We start from the raw sequence: 20,903 nt of genomic DNA on the forward strand, positions 1-20,903 counted from the left end.
TATAGCCTCTTGAGAATTCCATGGTACACTTGAGAGAATGCAAGTGGAAAGGACAAATAACATCTTAGTGTTGTGTTGAAAATAATTTTGACCTTGTAAAGCCTCAGAAGGGTGTGGAGGGACTCCCAGGGACTCTTGAACACACCTTGAGAACTGTGATTCTATTGTTTACAATATGGATCTTTAACCTACCAGTCCGCCTTCAAATAATACACCACTTAACATATAATATAAGGCCCTAATAACAGTACACTTCAAAATCTCCATTCTGTTTTTTTTTTTTAAGTTTATTTGTTTATTTAAGTAATCTCTACACTCAATGTGGGACTCGAACTCATGACCCCAAGATCAAGAGTCGAGTGCTCTTCTGACTGAGCCAGCCAGGTGCCCCTCCATTCTGTTTTTTATGCTATTATTTTTATACATTTTACATATACATACATGTTTAACCCTTCAACCCATTCAACAGTTATCTTTCAAAGACTTTTTAAAATGAGATAAAGTCTTATATTTACTCACATATTTACCATTTTCAGTGCCTTTGATTCTTCTCCATCTGTTATTTTCCTGTTTCCTGATGAATTTTTAGTTTCTTATAGTGCAGGTCTGCTGGCAATGAAGTCTCTCTGCTTTTGTTTTATTTACAAAGTGTTTGTTTTGCCTTCATTTTAAACATTTTATTTTGAAAAGTTATAGACTCAGAGACTCATAAGAAGTTTCCAGGTTCACCTCAGTTACTTCCCTTCTCTCAGGAATCACGATTCTGAGCAGTCTGAAAACAGTTGTTTCATATATTTTGCCCAGTTTCTAGTTGCTTCCTAGAATGGGAGGTAAGCCCATTCATCATGCTTAGAAGTAGAAGTCTCTGCCTTGATTGTTAATGGAGATCACAAGCAACAATGGTTATGTACATTCTGCTTCTGCATTTGGCATTACTGTTGAGGACATTCATATGTCACTCAATAGCCCCCATCTAATACATCACTTCAAAAATGAGTTATATAATATATATATAATAATGTCTATTTCTTTCTTTTGTTTTTTGCCCTGTCTGCAAGGAAAATCAGTCAAGATTTGCACTAGATCATCGCAGTTTTGTTGACCTAGAGGTGACACATTTGCATTCTTATTTTCCACTTAATCTTTTTTCCTTTTTATTCCGATTTTATTAATGTATTTATAAAAGCAGTAGCCTGCACCCCTATAGCACATGTTTTTCTTTCTTTCCCTTTTCATCCCCTCCCCTGTATTAGGTATTTTTTTGATTGCGAGGAATAGAGACATTGTGATTGCCTTTAAGTAACCGAGTTTAAGGATTTACGGAAGATTAGACAACAACACAGCCGGTTCTTGTAGTGAAAAGAATCAGCCATAGATCCAAGCCTCATGCCCCCTTAGAAATGGGTGCCTTTGTTCCCTGTTCAGGTTTTCCTGCTGAGTTAGTGATTCTCATACTTCTAATCTTTCTCTGACCAGTGCTGCTGCTGCTCTCTGTTAGCTGTCTCCTGTGTGTCTGGTCTCTTCTGGAGCCCTGCCTGTGTGCTCTTCTCTCTCACTCTCATTACTAAAGCTCACAGTCACATTCTGAAGGAGAGTATCTGATTGATTCACTTACTGTTGGTGCCAGGCCAGCTCTTAGGTCATTAGCCAGCTGAGAGATTCTCTGTTTGTGGGTCATGTGCTGCACTTAATTAAACAGGGTCATGTACAAAGTGTGGTGACATATAAAACTTGTCTGAAGGGCCATTGGCATAGCAAGCATTCAGCATCTTCCATTCCTCATCCTTTTTAACAATTGATTGACCTAACTTATTAAAGACAGTTATTAGACTGGATTGTCCCCAAAACTAGTGAGCTACATATTTATAGATTAAGGTTTAGATGAATTGCTTATCTCATTCCTGCAATGTTAAGGTTTTTTTTTCTCTTTCATTGTTATTTAGGCACAAAACAAAGGACAGTCTTCGCCACCTTTTAGCCACAACTTAAACCCATGGTACTGATTGTTGGTCCAAGAAAGCCCATCTGTTAGAGACTGTGAAGAGAAAATTCAAACATTTCCATTCTTGTTAGCATCTCTAAATTTGGCAGAAGAGATAGGAGCTGTGAGCTGAAATAAGGTTTTTGGATTATTAGCTCCACCTGGGTTTGAATCCTGGCTTTCCCATTTACTAGATGATAGATGAGTATCTTCTAAGCTTCAGTTTAATCATGAATAAGATGGGGATCATGGTTATTTGCCTCATGTGGTGGTTAGGATTAGATGATAGGGTGAATGCAAAGCAGTTAGCAAAGTGCCTGGTGCATAATTAATGCTTAATAAATGTAGCTCCCATTATCTCTAGATCATTAAGTCTTATCAAAAAAGGTTACTCTAGTCCATCAGTAAGTTCTTAGTGCTAAGGAGAACTAACATTTCTTGGTGCATGAGCTGAGACCTCATTATTGAGCCCTTGTTTACTCAGCACTGTGCGGGGTACCAACTGGGTATACAAGAGACATACTGTGATATGATTCGTGCTTTCTAATCCCCACTAAGAAATGTCAGTCCAGAAAAAGTTTTATGGAAATTCAACTCGATGATGGTATTATATTGTTAGAATTCAGGCTCTGTTACTAACTGTGTGACCTTGGGCAGATTGTTTCTCTGTGCCTCTGTTTCTTCATCTATGAAATGGGCAAAATACCTCATAGGATTACTATAACAATGAACAAATGAGTTAATATATGTAAAGCTCATAGGACAATGTCTGATAACACGGTAAGTGCTATATGTAAGTTGCTCCTGCTAGATTATGACTCCTAGCTGTTTAATACTTGAAGCCTCCTTGGGCTTAATCGACCAGTTTTTTTTCCCCTTTGAGTTTAAAGTGAATAGGTTTCTTTGTAGGGGGCTTATAGTATATCTTTAGCCTCCATCATCAGGATCTAGCTGGTAAGAGATGAGTGAGCTGAAGGACATGGTCTACAGATAATCTTGTTCCATTTTGAGATCGGATACCACAGTATCTGTATCATGCCAGCCCTCCTTTAGTGATGCTTTGGCAGGAAAAACATATCTTGAAAGTCCTACAAAGCTGGTTTTTCCCCTCACTAAAATGTTTTTTTGCAGGCCTAGAACGATTGGGTTGCTAGTGATGTGAATGTAGGATATGGGAAAGGCAATTTGATTTGAGACCTTTGATTTTAACTTAAGACATCCAGCAGGCAAGGGATTTTCTAATCTAAAGCTACTTCCCTTCTTAAAGGAGAAATTCTTTTCTGATTTATATTTCCTTCTCAAGAAGTGAGATTCATATGTTTTCTTCCCATATTAGTGAGATTGGACTCACTTTTCATTATTGATCATTTGTATTACTTTTATGAATTGCCTATTCATGTCCTTTGACCTCTTTTGTTTATGAGGAGATTACTCCTGTAGAGTGAGGACATTAAAACTTTGCCAGACATGTTTCAAATGTATTTTTCATTTTGTCAATTGTCTTCTCTTACCGTTGGTTGTACTTTTTTATTTTAACTGCACGGAAGCTTGTAATGAATCTATAAATTTTTCCTGAAGAGTATCATCTCGTTATGGTTAGAGAATTTCTGCTGAGTGTTATAAAGCATGTCATAGTTTATGTGTAGACTGATCCACTTAATAAACATTTTTCCTTACAGAGAGGTGAGTGAGTGTCACACGATTCGAAGAGTCTTTGAGAACTAACATAGGCCTGTAGCTCTAACACCGTAACAATAGCTGGCACGTACTGCGCAGCGGCTTTGTGGCAGGCACTGTGCTGAGTCTTTTATGTGCTGTGTTCCTAATGTTGGGCTTCATGCTAGATAGTAGTATTGTCTGTATTTCATAGATGAATCAAGTGGGCCTGGAAGAAGTGAAACGATTTGCCCGGGGTCACAGAGCTAGTTAGTGGCTGGATTGGAATTTTAATTTAAGTCTGCCTAACTTCAAAGTATATACTTTCTCTACAAAGCTCAACTTCTTGAGGCTTCCAATAAATTAGATTGGTCCTAAAAGTTAAGTAAATATCTTTTACCAGAACTTGAAAAGATAGTCTGTAGCCTAGTTCAACTGCTTTTGGTTTCTGAGAGCATAGTGGAGAAGATAATGGGAAGTGTGTGAGCTAGCTGAAAGAAAAGTCTCTACTGTCTAGGGCAGTGGTTTTCAAAGTGTGGTTCCCAGGCCAGCAGCATCAACATCACTTGGGCATTTATTAGATATGCAAATTCTCAGGTCCCACTGGAGACCTACAGAATCAGAAACTCTGGGGCTGGGACCCAGTAATCTGCTTTATAATACTTCCACTGATTATGATACATTTTGAAATTTGAGAATCACTGGTCTAGGGAAATTATTTTGTTCTCTCTAATCATAATTTCTGTTTTTGCAAGCTTCAACCTAAGTCTCAGCCCTTAAGTGCAAAATTAGCATTATCAGATGGTGGCAAAAGTATGGAGTCAGACAGGAGCCAGTTTTGAGATTGAGCATTTAAGGCAAGTCCACCTCCCTGAGCCACAGTATCCCCTTTCCAAAAAGATGTTAATAACAACTATCTCCATATGAGCTTTTTTTTTTTTTTTTTAGAATTAGGTAAGATAGTATATAAAGTGCGTAGCACCTTGCCAGGCTCCCAGGTATTTGAGAAATTGCCTCCAACAATTTTTCTTGTTAGCAGAAAGCCCCCATCTGCCTTCTATTCTCAGCTTCTCGTTTCTTGAATGTATTTCGCTGTCTTGGAACTCTGGGCCTTCATATTAGCTATTTCTCTTGGATACCCGCACCCCCACCCCTCTTTACCTCACTAACTTCTAGACATCCTTTTGATCCCTGCTTCTGGTTTACCTACCCTGGAGAGGGCTTTCTCAAACCCCCACCCTCCAGTCTCTGTGCTTCACAGCAGCCTGTGTTTCTCCTGTCACTGCACTTACCACAAGTTTTGGAATCTCCTGTCTTCTATATAACTTAATTGAGCGCAGGTACAGCATCTTGTCTACCACCATATTCTAGAGATCACTGAAGTTCCTCACGCATTGTAGGAGCTAGTAAGTGTTGAGTGAATGAATGGTGGCTGTCATTATTGCTTCATCATCATTATCATCATCTGAGAGCAAGCTCCCCTCTCTGGCTTACAGTTTTTGTGCTGACTGCTTGTGATACTCATATTATTAGGACCAGTGCCTGTTTTCTCTTTCCCTGAAAGCACATGCTTTGACGTAGGCTGACATGGGCAAGTTCACTGAGCTGCTTCCTAACCACGATCCCTCTGTGTCACAGGTGCCTCGGGGGAACTGTATGCCCTGATGGGTCAAGTTTATCATATGCAGAACCCAAAATGGCAGCATCCTTCGGACCTCACCATGAGGTGAGTGGGTGATTAGGAGGAGGAGGAGGAGGAAAATTTGGCTGTAGGCGAAATGTTGTGGGGAGTTGGGGTGTAATTGTTGTTTAATTCCAGAGGTGGGAAAAGAAACAGTAGAGTATAATGGAATAAGAACTGAGCTGAAATTCAGGAAATGGGGGGTCCAGTACTAGCTTTGCAGTTTATAACTTAGCTATATAATTTTGATCAAGTCATGCCACTTCTCTGGTCCTCACATCACTAAAACTAATATGTTGGACTAATTGATGTCAAAGGGCCTTTCTATTCTGGATCTTCTGGATTCTTGATGTAGTGTGGTTTTACAGATTTATTCAGTTACTTTGATCCAGTTACTCAGAAACCCTGGAGTCATCTTTGATTCTTTTCACACCCCATATTCAGCCCAGTAGCAAATCCCATAAGCTCTACATACAAAATATATCCATAACCTGACCATTTCTCATCATTTTCACTTGGACTGTTGGAAGTCTCCTAAATGGTCTCCCTGCTTCAGCCTTTGCCTGTCTACTATTCTCAACTCAGCAGCCAAAGAGATTCACGTTCTCTTCTTTGCTCAGAATTTTCCAGTGGCTTCCCATCTTCACAATCCGCTATAAGGACCATGGCCTGGGCTGACGTGGTTAGCTCACCGACCTCATCTGTTACTCTTCCCCTTGCTCATTCTGCACTAGTCACACTGGCTTGCTATTTTTCGAATATGTCACACATGCTCCCACCTCAGGGCCTTTATACTCAGTGTTGACCCTATAGTTGCCAAAATCATAGCAGATCTCAGAAAGACAGGGCAGTATGATGGTTATTAGATGAATTCTGGAGATAGGTGTGAATTCAAATCCAGGCTTTTCTACTTACTCCACTTTATGACCTTGGACAAGTTATTTAACTTGAGACTCAGTTTCCTTACCTCTACAAGATATTAACGAGAGTGCTTTTCTGATAGGATTGTTATTCACATTAAATGAGGTGACGTATTTAAAGAATTCAGCAAGTACTTGCATATAGGGCTAGATAAATGTCATAAAATGTTAGAATTATTTTCAACTCTGGCTACTGACAGTCACCTGTGGAGATATCTAAAAATACAGATGTCCAGGTCCTGCCTCAAGGGATTCTAAGTCATTAAGTCAGGGGTTGGGGGCAAGAATCTTTACCTTTAAAAAGCTTCCCAGGTGGTTATTAGGAACAGCTGGAGTTGAGAATGAGATCAAATTATCTCAGAGGGTCTTATTCAGAACCCCAGCCTAAAGGACTGGGGGTGATTAAAGGAGAAGCTCAAGAAACTTTACTTTGAGTCTGTGCTATTAATTATTCAGTCTCTAAACTTGCAGTGTGATACTCACATGATGACTTACCTTCTCTGGGAATTTTATTCTAATTTTAACTGCTGTGTCCTGAGCAACCTTGAGCTGTGTCAGACAGTGAGGTCCTGTTGGAGGTACAGGTCTGGTGCAACCAATGAAATATAGATCCTGTTTTAAATGTTTCTTGAGGGAGAAAATATTTTTTTCCTACTGAAACATTATTATACGTTATATATTAGGTTTTCTTAACATTCATGTATATGGCACATATCACCATAATACCTCTTTGGCAACTGGCTTTGGAGTTGGAAGGAAATAGCGCTTACATTTTGACTTTCACATAAATAAAATAGTATAAATAATTTCTAAAATTGTGAGGATTGAAATGTAAAATTAATATCTGATATCCAAAAGTAAAGATACTTTTTTTTTTTTTAAGGATTTTTTAAAAAATTTATTTGAGAGAGCATGACAGAGAGCACAAGCAGGGGGCAGGGGTAAAGGGAGAAGCAGACTCCCTGCTCAGCAGGAAGCTCGATGCAGGGCTTGATCCCAGGACCCTGGGATCATGACCTGAACTGAAGGCAGATGCTTAACTGACTGAGCCACCCAGGTGCCTAAAAGTAAAGATAATTCTTTTTTTTTTTTTTTTTAAGATTTTATTTATTTATTTGACAGAGAGAGAGGCACAGCGAGAGAGGGCACACAAGCAGGGGGAGTGGGAGAAGGAGAAGCAGGCTTCCCGCCGAGCAGGGAGCCCGATGCGGGGCTCGATCCCAGGACCCTGGGACCGTGACCTGAGCCGAAGGCAGACGCTTAATGACTGAGCCACCCAGGCGCCCCAAAGTAAAGATATTCTTAAAATGGTTGCCTAGGCCATTTAAATTTTGTGTACAAATAGCCATTCCAGCTGAAACCCTCATCTTTCCTGTTTTTATTTTCCTTCTCTCCTGATAGAAACTACGCTGCTCGGTTCCGGCAGAAACCTCTGCAGAGATACAGTCTGACTCAGTGGGTTGACAGGAACAGGCGAAGCCACCATCGGTTCCAGCGTCTCCCGGACTTCCCATCAAGTCCATTTGTCTCATCCCATCAGCAGTGAAGGTCCCTATCCAGGGTCCTGTTCAGAGCAGCATCTTATCTTCTGCTCTTTTGTGCTTTATAGATTTTGAATTTTATTTTTCACAAGATTTTTATTTAAAGAACTTGTCACCTTTTGGAAATTTCCATTGCTGACTTGAAATTTTTTTGTATAAGGTCCTTCTTGTTTGTCTGTGTGCATGTAAGTTTAAGCACTGTTACGTTTTAATTTTTTTTATTTAAATCGAAAGTGGCCACTTCTTGAAAGCCTGCATTAAGCCAGAATACCTAGGCTCAAGCAAAACACCCACCTCCTCACAGAGGTGAAGTCTCCTTCTGGTGCCCAAAAGAGAATCATCTTTTAATCTCCTGTAAGGAAGAGATTACCAGGCTGCAAGCCAGTGTTAATTATTGCTGATGACTTATAAGTGGACATAAGTCACTTTTAACAACCCCTTGTACATTTTTATTTGAATCTCTTGAGTACTTGTCAGTATTTTAAAGTTGGTAATCCAGGACATTTGAAGTAGGATGGAGCAGGACAAAAATCCTGTTGAAAGAACAAATTAAAAGTGTAAATCTTCTCTCCTTTTTGTACTTACTAGCTGCCTTTATTTATTTATTTTTTGCCCCCCCTTCATTAAATATGTTTTGCACAATAGGTTTACAAATCTTACACATCTTAACTCTGACAGAAGACTGCTGACTAACCCTTGTCGATTTGTGGTCTTGTGACCGATTGTCTTCTCTGCCTTTTCTCAAGGATTTTCCTTCTTTTTTCACCAGTGACCATTATGCTCCTTAGGTTCTATTGGTGTGTTCCTGTATCCTGTTAGACCTAGATTTGCCTCCTAAGAACAGCCTCCCTGCTCTCTTTACTAAAGAGCCTCCCACCCAGAGTCTTACCTCCAGGACAAGCCAGAAAGCCAGTGCTACTGAGGTGTGAGTTGGTCTTCGTTTCATCTGCTCAACTCCAACTTCAAGTATGAGTTGATGTGTTAGTCAATGAGCTCCATCCTGTCGGAGAGACTTTGGAGAGGCACTTTTTTGTCTCCATTATTAGTTAACAAGACGTGCCTTTAGCTTCCAGATGTTACCATCTCATTTGGTTAAACCTCTGAAACACAATTGGACAAAACCACTAATGTGGGTCTAATGTAGTTGTGATTAAGCCTGTGTACAAAAGCATTACCTGATCTAAAGGTTTGGTATTCTAAATTAGGTTGACAGACTTTGTGCAGCCATCCTGAGGGATGTCTGAGGAGTTTGTTATTCTTTCTTTACAGATGGCTCTAGACCGTTGTTGGGAGGTTTTGCAGTCCCGCATTCATGCTGTTCACCCTCCGTGAGGGCTGGGCATGGTTGCCATAGCATGGCCTGTGATACTGGGCTAACTGCCTCTGTCTGGTTTTGTGTTTTCATCAGCCCCACCTTTGTATGTGAGAAACCCATCTTAAACACCCTACCCTGCTTTAGAAACTGAGGGAAAGGTTTGGTCATTCGAGCCACCAATCAGCTTAGATGGATGTCCCGAGGTGTTTACTGTCTTCATCTAGGTGAGAGTTCTCTTCCTTGGACATTTGGTTTAGATTCTGGGACTAAATGCAAAGTTCTGTTCAAAGGCAAGAGTCAAAATCTATTACTTTACTTGGCATAATGGACATTTACTACATTAGTCACTTCTCCAGGTTTCCCTGAGTTAGCATGATGGAGTGAGATAAGCAGACGTCTACCTTTGGAACCATAGCATAATAACAATCAATTGTAGCTGGAATAACTAGCACCCGAGCTGTCTAGTTGCCCACGAACCCAAGGAGTGAAGGGACAGCATTTTGCTTAGGCTCATCTTCCCGCATTCCTGGTAAAGGAGGGTTTAAGTCTGAATGTGTAATGGCAGCATTGCCTTTGCCAAATGAGTGACGGGTTAACTAGAAAATGTGACAATCACATTTCCTCTTTGCTCAAATAATTCTGTTTTTCCAAAGCGTTAGCAGCTTAATTAAATCTGTTGGACTGGGGGAGGAGAGAACTGTTCTCTAGCGGTTAACATGGTATTCTTTAAGAAGAAAAAAAACAAAGCCAAAGAAAACTCATTACCAGGCATGTTTGCCTTAAAGATGGTAGTAGGTAAAATCTGGAGTTTTAATATGTTTTTAAAGCTGCATATCTCATACCTGGTGTTGGGTTCTCAGTCTAGTATTTCGTGAGTTCTTGCTGTATTTTATTTGAGTAAGGGTTATGTGCATTTAACTGCCTACGTAGCTTTCTTCATTCATGACGACGTTCTCACCACAGGGGTCTTGACAAAGCGTAAAAATGTGCTGTTTACATAGTTTACTTATAAGAGCCTGCAATAACCTATAGCTTTGCATCTCGTGCAGGCCTCATGGACTTGAGATGTCAGGATCAGTTACGAAACCGAAGTTTGGTGCCTCCTCTTTATCATGTTTTTTTCCTTGTAGCAGTTGTGTTTAATGTCATTAAAGAGAAATAAAAGTTCTTGTTGTGGCATATGTACTGTGGCCGTCTGTTGCAGGCTTTGAAGGAGGGTTCCTTCCTCTTTTGCGTGGGCAGGTTAGTGGGGTCTGGGCGGGGGTGGCAGTAGAGTGTGGTACTGGGGAGGCAAGGGTCTACGCTCCCTATTCTTTTGAGGGTAAATTACAGTGTTGAGAGAGGCCTTCCAGCAGGTAAGAAATGTTGAAATTGATTGGGATTTGCAGCTACATGTAGTGCATGTCAGGAGCCTGACATAGGGAAAGCCTGAAATACCACTGTGCTGCTGTTTTTGCAGAGGGGGAGCCGGCTCAGCCCGATCAGACAAGCACTGCCTTCCGTTCCTTCCCATGGCTGTGCGGGGACCTCTGTCTGCCTCTCCTGAGCTGGTGCTGATTAAGGAAGAAGCTGAGTTATCCCAGAGCATTCTCCCTTTGAAAGGGGTAGGGGAAACCAGAACTGATCATACAAAACTGATGGTAGTTCTTAACCCAACTTCTCCAGAAACTGACTGCTCCTGGAACCTGGGATGAAGGTGGAATAAGTGTGGGTAGATGTGGGGGACACGGCGTTCCTTAGAACCCTTTTGTGAACCTGAGCTTCTTAGACTTACCCAGGAGACCAGGATAACGGCAATAAAAGCTTGTCACCTGTATTAGCCAAAGCTTTTAAAGTCTCAACTCATGCTGAGAAAATAAGTAGCGACATGTTTGGACAGGCTCTCGGGCTTGCTGTTATGTAAGTTTTGTTTAATGGATATTCTATAGTCCAAGCAAAAGCTTCAATATAGATTTGCTAAATACTCAGCTATTTGATATTGTCTTACTCTGAGGTACTCTTGACCTATACATACCCATTTTGTTTCTGTCAGGTGTAGATCCTTGGTCCCGTAGTTGCTTATTTCCCTTTTAGCAATGCATTACTGCAGACATTAAAGGTCTCAGAGACCAGGCTGCATTCTCTTGAAGTGGTGGTGTTCTTACCTTTAGTTTGTTTTATGTTACGGAAAAGTGAGGAGGAGGAGAAATGGACCTTCTCTCAAAAGAATGGGGTCATTCTCTAGCCTGTTTGGAGCTTTTACAGGAAGAAAAAAACCCAACCACCTAAAACTAGAAAGAGTTCCCGGCTTTTCTTTGTGTTGTCCTGCTTTTCTAAGAGAAAACAATTATTCCTAAGCTGGTTCTAGGGTATGCTTGCTTTGTATGTCAGAGCACCTGTCAGGAAAAAAATTTCCACTTGTCACAGGAAGTATCAGCTGGTCAGTGGTGGAATTCCTTAATGAACAAGCTCCTGCCTTGTCAATCCTCCCCACCTGTCCTCCTCCAGTGACAACTGGAACATGCCACAGACAGAAAATCTGACCTTCCCCAGCACCCGTTGAGAAGGGGGTGGAATGTAATCTTTTGGACAACCTGTAAAACACTCCATGTCGTAGTCCTGAATCATTATTATCACTAAGGAACTATTTGTATATGAGGATCTCCTTCGACTTAGCTTCAAGTGACACTTGAGGGTTTGGGAATATTGTATAATATTCTGGGAATATTTGGTGGGGCTGGAGCCAGGGGGTGTTTCCCATTTATGGAAGCAATTCGTTCTTGGAGGCCACTTAAAAGCAAAACCCAAAAACTCAAATAGGTTTAAAGAGGGTGAGAAATAACATGGCAATCTAAAACGTCACATGACTGGAGTGGTACAATACTACATATTTTTAAAAAGAGCTGAATTAGAGGTCTTAAAAGTGGATTCTGGAGGACGCTACCCTGAAAAGCCTGGGTTGAAAGGACAGGATCAGAAAGAGAGAAGGACTCTTGCCCCACAGAAACATGGTCCTCCTCTTCCAGACGCTGGGGCTTCCCTCTTGTTCCTGGGAGGAAGCCCCCTGGCTCCTACTCCAGGTGTCAGGTGGGCTCTGGGACTCTGTTCGTACCCCTTTGTTCTTGACAAGTAAGGAAACCACCCCCCCAGAGAAGTAGCTGGCCTGAGGGGTCACTCGGTGACAAGGAAGCCTCGCCTCTCGTCTGGCATTCTCCCATAGGCCCTGCGCGGCCTGCAGGTCAGGCCTCTCAGTCTCCAAGAACTTGCCTACACCCGTCCCAAGCTGTGAGGAATCTGCGGGTCTATGTGGTGAAGAGGGGACCCCGGCTCAAGTCATAGCTGTAGGGTTCTGGGCATGACGGCTGGTCCAAGAATAGCTCCGTTGTAGAACTTGGGGGTTTAGGGAGGTAACTACAGGGAATGGGGTTTCCCTAAACCGGACTGTTCACTCCTCTCCCATCCCCCTCATACCCTCAGCTGACGTACTACAGGTACTAACCCCCTGGCCCCCACAGCTGGCTGTACGTACCTGGTGCTGACCTCGGGGCTTCTGCGCCACATGGCACTAGACAGGCGCACAGGACACGGGGCCTGGCAAGTACCTCTCTCACGTGTGGTTTAGAGTTCTGGGTGCCAACAGATTTCCACTTTCCCACCCAGCCTTTAAGACTTGCTCTCCTCCTCTTGGAACCTTCCATTACAGTGTGCCCCTAGGTCCCCCTCACCTGACCTTTTCTCTCCAGCTCTTGCTGGCTCTGGACAGGAGTATTCGAGGTGTCCCATTCACTGGTTTGCTCACTGGCTAATGACATCCCACCTTTCAGCCTGCTGTTGGGATCCTAATGATGTCCCTTTGACCGCCCCAAACAGCATGCTGGGACTACTGAGCTGCGGCAGGCAGCTTCTGCAGTTCCTCCTTCCTTCCCTCCTCACTCTGGGGAGACACTACAACTGCATTCCTCTGGTCAGGGAAGACATCCAGCCCCGCCCAAAGGGGAGAACCCTTCCTTCTAAAAACTGAGCACCAGCCTGCGTACCTGTGTGGCGAGGCAGCCCAAGCTTGGGTTTGGAGGCCTCGGTAATAGGAAGGCGGAGGAGCTATTTTCTCCTCCTACACGTGCACCCCCATCTGTTCGAGATTTCCCTTCCAACTCCAGCTTGGCTGGCAGGCATGTCCCTAAGAAGCCGCAGGCCAAAATGGAGAGAGAGAACGGACTCCCTCCTCCACACATCCTGACTTGCTGCCAATTGCCGGAAAAAGAGGGTAACATTTGGGCATTTACCAGAAGACAAGGATGTGCCTTTTCATTTGTCTTTTATTTTACATTTAAAAAGAGGTTATTGCTCTAACTGGATCAGAGGTAAGGACCTCTCCCCTAAGGAGCCTTGGCCTTGCAGCCCCATTCAGCAGGGATGGAAGTCACAAGACAATGAGTGGAGCCTCATGCCCTTCCATGAGGAAGCCCTTAGTATCGCTGACATCTGCCTTTTACCCTGTCTCTCCTCCCTCCCTGTGCTGCCACACTGGGGCCAAGCAGAGTGGTGGCTGACCTAGCCGGGAGAGCTCTTGTAGACCGGAAGGAAGGGGTGGTCATTGGGTGATGGCTTTCAGCTCTCTGGCTTGGGGGGCGGGGGGGCCACTTGCTCTTAACGTTCAGTTCAACAGGTATTCACACAGCCTACTCTGTGCCAGGCTTGTGCTAGGCGCGGTCCTCCCACATGCCCGTCATTCGCCACCAACGGAAGGCGCAGAGGCCCATCTCTTCCCCTGCAGGCATTCAGCAGCCGTAACTTGTCAGTCCCAGGGAAGAGTCTGCCTTCCCTTATCAAGCACCATTTTGTTTTGTTTTGTTTTGTTTACCAGAAAGGGGCAGTGGAGAGAGAGACCTGTCACCTCACACCACTCAGGCTCTAGGGAAGGACATGAGGACCCTGGGTAGCTTTCACAGAACCCTGGATGAGATGGCGAGATACGGAGACCCCAGAGGCCAGGGCTGCTCTGACTGTCCACGGTAATGGCTCAGGCCTGTCTTCCAGCAGTTTCCACTCCAGAGCGGGTGACTCAGCAGCCCCTAGGATGTCCCACGTGGACATACCTTTTCAGTTGTGTAAGCCAGCATTGTTCCAACTCCAAGAGACTCTTCCTAAAGAAATGGGGCCAGCACCTCCCAGGTCTCCTTCTCACTTCGTCTTCTTAAGACTCCAGACTAATGATGTTATAGTCGGAATACGGGCCAAAGAAGACAGAGGCCTCAGGCAATCAGCTCGGGGAATTCCTCTGCCCTCTGGAGTGAAGCCCTTCAGTCGTGTTTTCCAAAGAGACAAAACAGAACATCTTACACGCTCGCCAAGTTGTGCGTCACACCACAAACAAGTCCTTGATGGCTGGATCCAGAAAAGGCCTACTGGCAGCCATGACCCTGCCCCATGGCTTCCCTGATGGCTCTCGGTCTGAAAGACACCGCTGGAGTCAGTCTAGGTGCTTGTCATCTCCCAAGAGCTTTGTGCATTTTCTCAAAGAGGAAGCCGGTCCAGGAGAGGCGAGGAGGCAGAAAGAAGGCTGTGTCTCATGCAGCTTTGCCTTTTCCAGAATGGGGCCAGGCCTTTTAGTTTTGTGGCTTGTTTATTTTTTTGCAGAATTTGGGTTTGTAGTTCAGCCTCCTTCACCAGACTAGGATGGGGAAGAGGGAGAACAGTGCAGCTAGCTGGGCCTCCCACCCACCATGGTCCTCCCTGTCCCTGTGCCCATGGACCTGGAGACCAGCAGAGAAGAAAAATGAAATCCTTCTCCCTGCAGACAGGCAGTCATGCTTCGATGATGTTCACCGAGGGCTTGTTTGGAAACTGGGAGGAAAAAAATGAGAGAAGCAGCCAGGGCTAATCGAATAGACTTCTTGCAAGGTTGGAAATAGGGGGAGGACACAAGAAGGAAGGGCTGCCGCCTGAAAGCCAGGCTCTTATCCCGCATAGAAGGGAAGGAGGAGCCCTGCCTGCGTGTCTCGTCTCTCTGCCTTCTCAAACCCAGCCTTCGGCCTCACTCACTTAGCTGCCAAGACTGGGTGCCAGGCCCTGGGCCCCCCAGCCCCCGGTCCACCCCCAGCAGAGCCACCCCGCCGGCTGGTTCTCTCCCATCCTGCAGACCTGCCTCTGAGCGCGGCCTCGGCCCCTGACACTGTCGACGTGCTTCTGGAGATGGGGGTTACTAAGTGGCTTCAGGAAAATGCTCCAGAGAGAAGCCAAGAGAGAAGACAGTAAGCCAGGGGGTGTGAGGAGATGGGAGGGAGGAGGAAATGTAGAGAGGGCCAGATGTTTGTTTGTTGGATAATCATCGTCAGAACCATGAGATCCTCCCACTTCTCTACCGTCTCTTCTGAGCGGCTCAGAGCAAGCACTGACAAGGTTTTCATATCTGTTTTGCAGAAGAGGAAATGAAGGTACAAAGAGGTGAAGCACCTGCTCAAGGTCACACAACACGGCAGGGGCCGAAATGAGCCCAGAACCCCCTATTCGTGCTGTTCCACACCAACCAAGCGTTCTGCCCTCCCCATTCACAGCATTTTCTTAACCCCACTGGCCCCTGGCACCCGGCCATAGGAGAAGGTCCGAAATCCACGTGCAGTGTCCCCTGCGTCACACCGGCAGCGGCCAAGCTCGGCTCTGCCCAGCTGCATGCGCGCCCGGCCCCGCGCTGACCCTGCTGCAGCCCAGGGGCCGCCCACCCAGGCCCGAGACCTGCGCTCACCTTGCTGCGGAGGAGACCTCCCCCTTGGTGCTCTGGTGTGCTGGTTTCCGACGCGCTCTTGGTTTTCTCCTTGTTGTTATTGGGTTCATTGTCCTTGATAATGTCATACTGGCGGCAGAAGAGAGCGATGACGCCTGGGGGGGGGGGGGGGAGGGGGGGACAAGGGAGAGCAGTGAGACGCCAGAGCTCCAGCACCCCCACCCGTTTCCTTCCCACTGGCTCCTGCCTCGCCGGCCCCCCGCCGGCCAACCCCTGCCCCGAGTCCCCCGCTTCCCTTCGTCAAACCCTTGCCAGCTCTCTTTTCCAGTGAGGGGAATAGAAACAGTAATGCCCACTGAGCCGGGCACGGGCACGGCCGATGCCCCCAAGTCCTCAGAGCGCTAGGAGGGCACCTGTAGTTCGCATGAGGGCACCGACGTAGAGAACCTAGGAACCCGCTCAAGGTCCCGCGGTGCAGGGAGTCAAGGTGTGCGCTCCAGGGTCTCTGCGCTCGGCTAAATGCTTATTGTTAGCAAACTACTAATATGTGAACGTGATAGTTTTTGAAAGCCAAATACTATTAAGGAAGCCAGCTCCAATTCTGGTAGGTGTCTTCTCCATTTTTACCTCTGCTTTATTTATAGTGCTATTTCCGGATCCACCTGCTTTAGATCCTATCTTTTGACTTTCCACCTTGGTAGATACAGGCTATCATCTCCCCCCACGTCCTTTCCTGTCATCCTAACAGATCACAATCACAGTCTTGGGGTAGTTCACCACGTTTATCTTGTTACGATTATGTAAATACTATCTATGCCATGTCTGATAACGCACCAGAAACCTCTTTGGTACAAGCCTTTGTTTTTTCTTTTTTCCCTTTTTCTTTTTTTACAACTGCCTGTTTTTCGATGTGCCTACAAAATATTTTTTCCAGATGCTTCTACAATACAGCCTGCTCGCTCAACCACCAAACTAAGACAGCTTTGGCATGGTGTTCAAATCCCTCAAAACGGACTCCAGCCTACTTTATAGCCTCACCTTCCTTCACTGTCCCCCTTTCTACTTTCTCTCTTGGGTCACAGCTGCACTGAGCCAGACTGAACTGAATTTGTTTCTTATACATGTTGTCAACAGAACCCTGTTCCCTTTTTTGGCTGCCTGGCGAACTCCTATTCATCCTTCAAAGCTCAATTCCCATCCCACGTTTCCTCCTCTCTGTGTTTTTCCTAATTTCTACTGCTAGAATTAATTCCCTCTCCTCTGCCCCCATACATGGCACCCATAACACTGAATTATAGTTAAGTAGGGGTCTGGCTTCTCCTAGAGCCAGTTCCTGCAAGCCCCGGGCTCTTCTTAGTCATGACTGTAGTACTATCTGGAACGGAGAGGCCATTCAGAAAATGCTGGCTGAGTTAAGTACTGAGATGAAATGTGTTATTTATCCTCGAGTAGCTCACAGACAAGTGGGAAAAGGCAGAGACATGAGCCCAACGACCTCATCTAAGAGGAGCTACAGGGAGAGACAGGCAGTGCCATATGCTCATGGACAGACTGGGGACATTTTATGGAGGCAGACTCAGAACCGGGGCTAGAAGGAGGAGTAGGTTTAAAAGAGTGTCCCAAGCCCGAAGCACCTGGAGGCCCGGCACCCCAGAAGGAGGCGTGGCTGCTGCAGCCAGGGCCAGAAGGCAAAGGGGCTTTGGGTGTGTCTGCCCCAGGAGCCCAAACTACTCCCGAGGGAGGCAAGGGCAAGGGCTCAAATAACGGGTCCTCCAAGGCAGCTAGCTCTCAATCCGCTAAGTTTCTCGTGAGAGCTAAGCTAGAGAATGGGTCCCATCTGGTCCCCAGAGCAGGACTTCAAGACTACTCACATCACCTCTCAGCTGCCTCCACTCTTAGGAGGAAAGGGGCCTCCCTTCCCCAGAGGCCAAGTGAGGAAGAACCTGGAGGACTCACCGGCCCACATGAACAGGACCACTACGATGATCAGCACCTCCCCGGTCCGCAGCTGTTGGCTCCTCCCCATCTCCTTCATGGTCACCTCATCTGCGGGGAGGGAGACACTGGGTCCGAGGTTCTTTTAGTCCCCAGCCACCCCTCTAGGGCCAGGCCCAAGATCTTTTTTAAAGATTTTTATTTATTTATTTATTTATTTGAGAGAGAGAAAGAGAGAGCATGAGAGGAGGGAGGTTCAGAGAGAGAAGCAGACTCCCTGCTGAGCAGGGAGCCCGATGCGGGACTGGATCCTGGGACTCCAGGATCATGACCTGAGCCGAAGGCAGTCGCTTAACCAACTGAGCCACCCAGGCACCCCAGGCCCAAGATCTTAAGTGGTTATCTCTACAGGTGTCCAGACACCTAACAAAGAGATTCGAGAACATGCTGATGGCTACTTGGGGCGGCAGCCACAGGGCTTGAGCCAAAGCTGAGAGTTGATATCCCCACTGTCTCGGGGACTAGGGTGACCTCCTCTCTCTCAGGTCTGGGGGTCCGGGGAGGTAGTGGGGGCTGGTGCTTTCCTCGAGCCACCCACTACTCCGGCCCTGGCCCCCCTTCCCCCCCTAACCCCCCTAACAGTGCCAGGCCTGCCTTTGTTCTTGGATGCCATCTTCTCTGCCTCGCGAGGGGTCTTGAACAGCACTGGCTCGCTGGCGGGACTCTGGCCCTGGATGGAGATGGCCTGCACGTGCACAATGTACTCGGTGTCCTCCTCCAGGTCCCAGAGGGCGCACGAGCGGGTGGTGGTGTTCACCTCCTGGATGAAGCGCAGCATCCGCACGTCCTTCTTCTGCCGGGGCAAACGCCAGGCCCACTGTTGGTAGTGCCCAGCCACCGACCCCGCTCGGCCCCCCTCTCTGGCCGTGACAAGGGCTCACCCGGCTACTGAGCTAAAGCCTTTACACACTTAAGCTTCCTCACGCACCCCTCATCTCTGCAGGTGGCTGAGACTATCGCTAGCTCCATTTTACAGAGAGGGAGACGGTGTGGGTGCCGAGAGGTTAGAAAAGTTGCCCGAGACCGTCTCTCCAGTGAGAACTTGCACCGGGTCCCGAACTCAGGTCTGTGTGAGATCAAAACCAGACTTTCGATTCCCAGTTTCCAGTCAAAGGCCCCAGAGCCCTCCTCACTGATCCATTCCTCTCTAGGGTCCCCATTCCAAGCCATATGTACAATTCTTCCGCCTGTCTCCTCTTGCTCTAGATTCCTTTTTCCTTTCTGTTTCTGCACACCCTCCTCCCCATCCCCTGCTACTATCTGGATGTGTCCTCCCCTCCCAGCCCTTCAAGGGTTACCTGCTGAGAGATGGCAAATCCGATGACGACCTCATCTTCCAGGACATCCCAGCTCACCACCGCAGAGTTGGCCTTGAGGTGCCTGACAGTGACATTCACTGGGGCCGAGGGGCTATCTGGGGGTGGGGAGGCACCTGAGCCTGAGCACCCCCTGCTGAGGCCCAGGCCCACTAAGTGGGAACCTGGGGAAGGCCACGCAGTGGGGGAAGGAAGAAAGCAAGGCGTCCAATGGGGTTGGCACGTGGGTCTCTGTTCATTAGTGGTTCAAGAGTGAGGCCTGAGAGGCCCAGGCTCCTCGTGTCCAGGGTGGGAGCCCCCACAAGTCACACTGGCCCTATCCGGGGCCAAGCTAAAACTGATGGGCCTGGGCCAGGGCCAGATCTAATGGAAGGGTGGTAAAAGGTGGGGAGCCAGACACAGGGGAGGCTTAGGTGGCCAGGTTTGCAGGTGCTGAAAGTTAGTCTGATGGAAAGCAGTCAAAAGGACTCCCAGTCCAGTGCTCTTTCTACAATACCACACTGTTAGGTGAGTGACCTTGAGGGAAGGAGAAAGACCCAGAGGTTGAGAAGAGCCAGGCTAGGGTGAGCCCTGGGCTGGGAGTGAGGATCAGGAGAGGAACCCCCATATCGCAGTGAGGCAGACAGAATGCAGCCTGGGGAGGGGTCTACGTGAGCCTCTTCTCCACACTCTGCCAGCCCCAAGAGGCAAGTGGGGAGGTGGCAGGGGAAGATGGGGTCACTCAGAGCAGCCTCTCTCAGGGGAGAGTCAAGAGTACAGGCTAGGCAGGGTCTTCTGCATGTGGGAAGAGGATGAAAGGGGATCAGTCGAGAAGGGAGTGGGAGGGAGACAGGGATGGTGGAGATCAGGGCAGGAAGAACCTCTCTAGGAGGGGGGCCCTGGAGTCACACAGTGTCTACATCTCCCAAGGGGCGAGTGCGGCAAGTGAAAGACCTGGCCCTGAGCAGCACCCTTTGCCCCACACAGGAGTGGACCTGAGGCCCCAGGGGCTGGGCCTGGGGCGACAAAGCTATGGGTGGAGAGAGAGACAGAGGGACACAGACAGGTGGCGGCAGACACAGAACCAGAAAACAGACAAGTGGGCTATCAGAGACAGACGGAGAGAGGAAGCAGAGAGACAGAGAGAGAGAGAGAGAGAAAGCACTGAGCCACAGAGAGATGGGTAGAGGGAGTGATGAGCGAGGTGCCAGAAGCCAAAGGGACAGATACAGAGCCCCAGGAGAGGCTGGGCTGGGTGAGGATGAGGCCGGCGCTGGGGGCAGGCCAGACCATGACTGCGGCGGGCTCAGGGGTCCACCCCATCCACCCCGAGCTCTAGGGTGCCAGTCTCCATCCCCCTCACACTTGCTCAGGCAAACTGGGACCCCATCCTGCTCCGACCCGCAGAGTTGTCCTGCAGGGCTTTGGGGACAGGGAGGGAGGCCCAAGGTGGGGGGACTGGTGTCCTCAGCTGCTCCCCAGGCCAGAGAAGGGAGCTCAGCTCGGGCACCTGAGGCAAAGGCCTGGGGTCAGGGCCATGGGATGAGAGGACTGGGGATCGCAAGACCCTACACCCCCAAGGCTGGGGTGGCGGGCCAGGGGCCGGGGGCTGGAGGACGCGCCCGGGAGTCAAGAGGTGGGGAAGAGGCCGGGGCCGGGCTGGGGGGGCGGGGAGCAGGAAGGGGCCCGAGGACTCCCGCCCGCCCGCCCCGCGCGGAGCGCCCCCCCTGCGCCCCCCGCCCGGGCCCCCTTACCCGCCTGCACCAGCGCGAGGCAGACGCAGCCCAGCCACAGGCGGAGCGCGGCGCGGGGCGGCCCG

General features: G+C 47.5%; 2 protein-coding genes and 1 long non-coding RNA gene across 3 annotated transcripts in view; 2 read left to right on the plus strand and 1 right to left on the minus strand.

Moving 5' to 3' along the window:
- The window catches only part of LOC110574861 (S100P binding protein), a 31,372-nt gene extending 23,568 nt beyond the window's left edge, over nt 1-7,804 (plus strand). Inside the window, exons 6-7 of the mRNA XM_044913947.1 lie at nt 5,276-5,363; nt 7,640-7,804. Of these exons, the coding sequence (XP_044769882.1) occupies nt 5,276-5,363; nt 7,640-7,784 (233 nt within the window). The 3' untranslated portion in view covers nt 7,785-7,804. The remainder of the gene's footprint in view (nt 1-5,275; nt 5,364-7,639) is intronic.
- A 76-nt stretch (nt 7,805-7,880) lies between these two features.
- On the plus strand, nt 7,881-10,262 carry LOC123324557. The gene is made up of 2 exons (XR_006539889.1): nt 7,881-7,964; nt 10,144-10,262. It is a non-coding gene; the product is annotated as an uncharacterized LOC123324557 (long non-coding RNA).
- A 3,109-nt stretch (nt 10,263-13,371) lies between these two features.
- Nucleotides 13,372-20,902, minus strand: FNDC5 (fibronectin type III domain containing 5; the record flags this gene model as incomplete). Its single annotated transcript, XM_044913825.1, has 6 exons — nt 13,372-14,917; nt 15,816-15,949; nt 17,751-17,840; nt 18,384-18,582; nt 19,088-19,203; nt 20,839-20,902. Coding segments are annotated over 6 exons (642 nt in total), but the record flags the coding sequence as incomplete, so codon positions are not given.
- Between the last annotated feature and the right edge of the window lies 1 nt (nt 20,903).

The sequence above is a fragment of the Neomonachus schauinslandi genome, chromosome 4, assembly GCF_002201575.2.
Source record: "Neomonachus schauinslandi chromosome 4, ASM220157v2, whole genome shotgun sequence".
NCBI classification, from domain to species: Eukaryota; Metazoa; Chordata; class Mammalia; order Carnivora; family Phocidae; genus Neomonachus; species Neomonachus schauinslandi.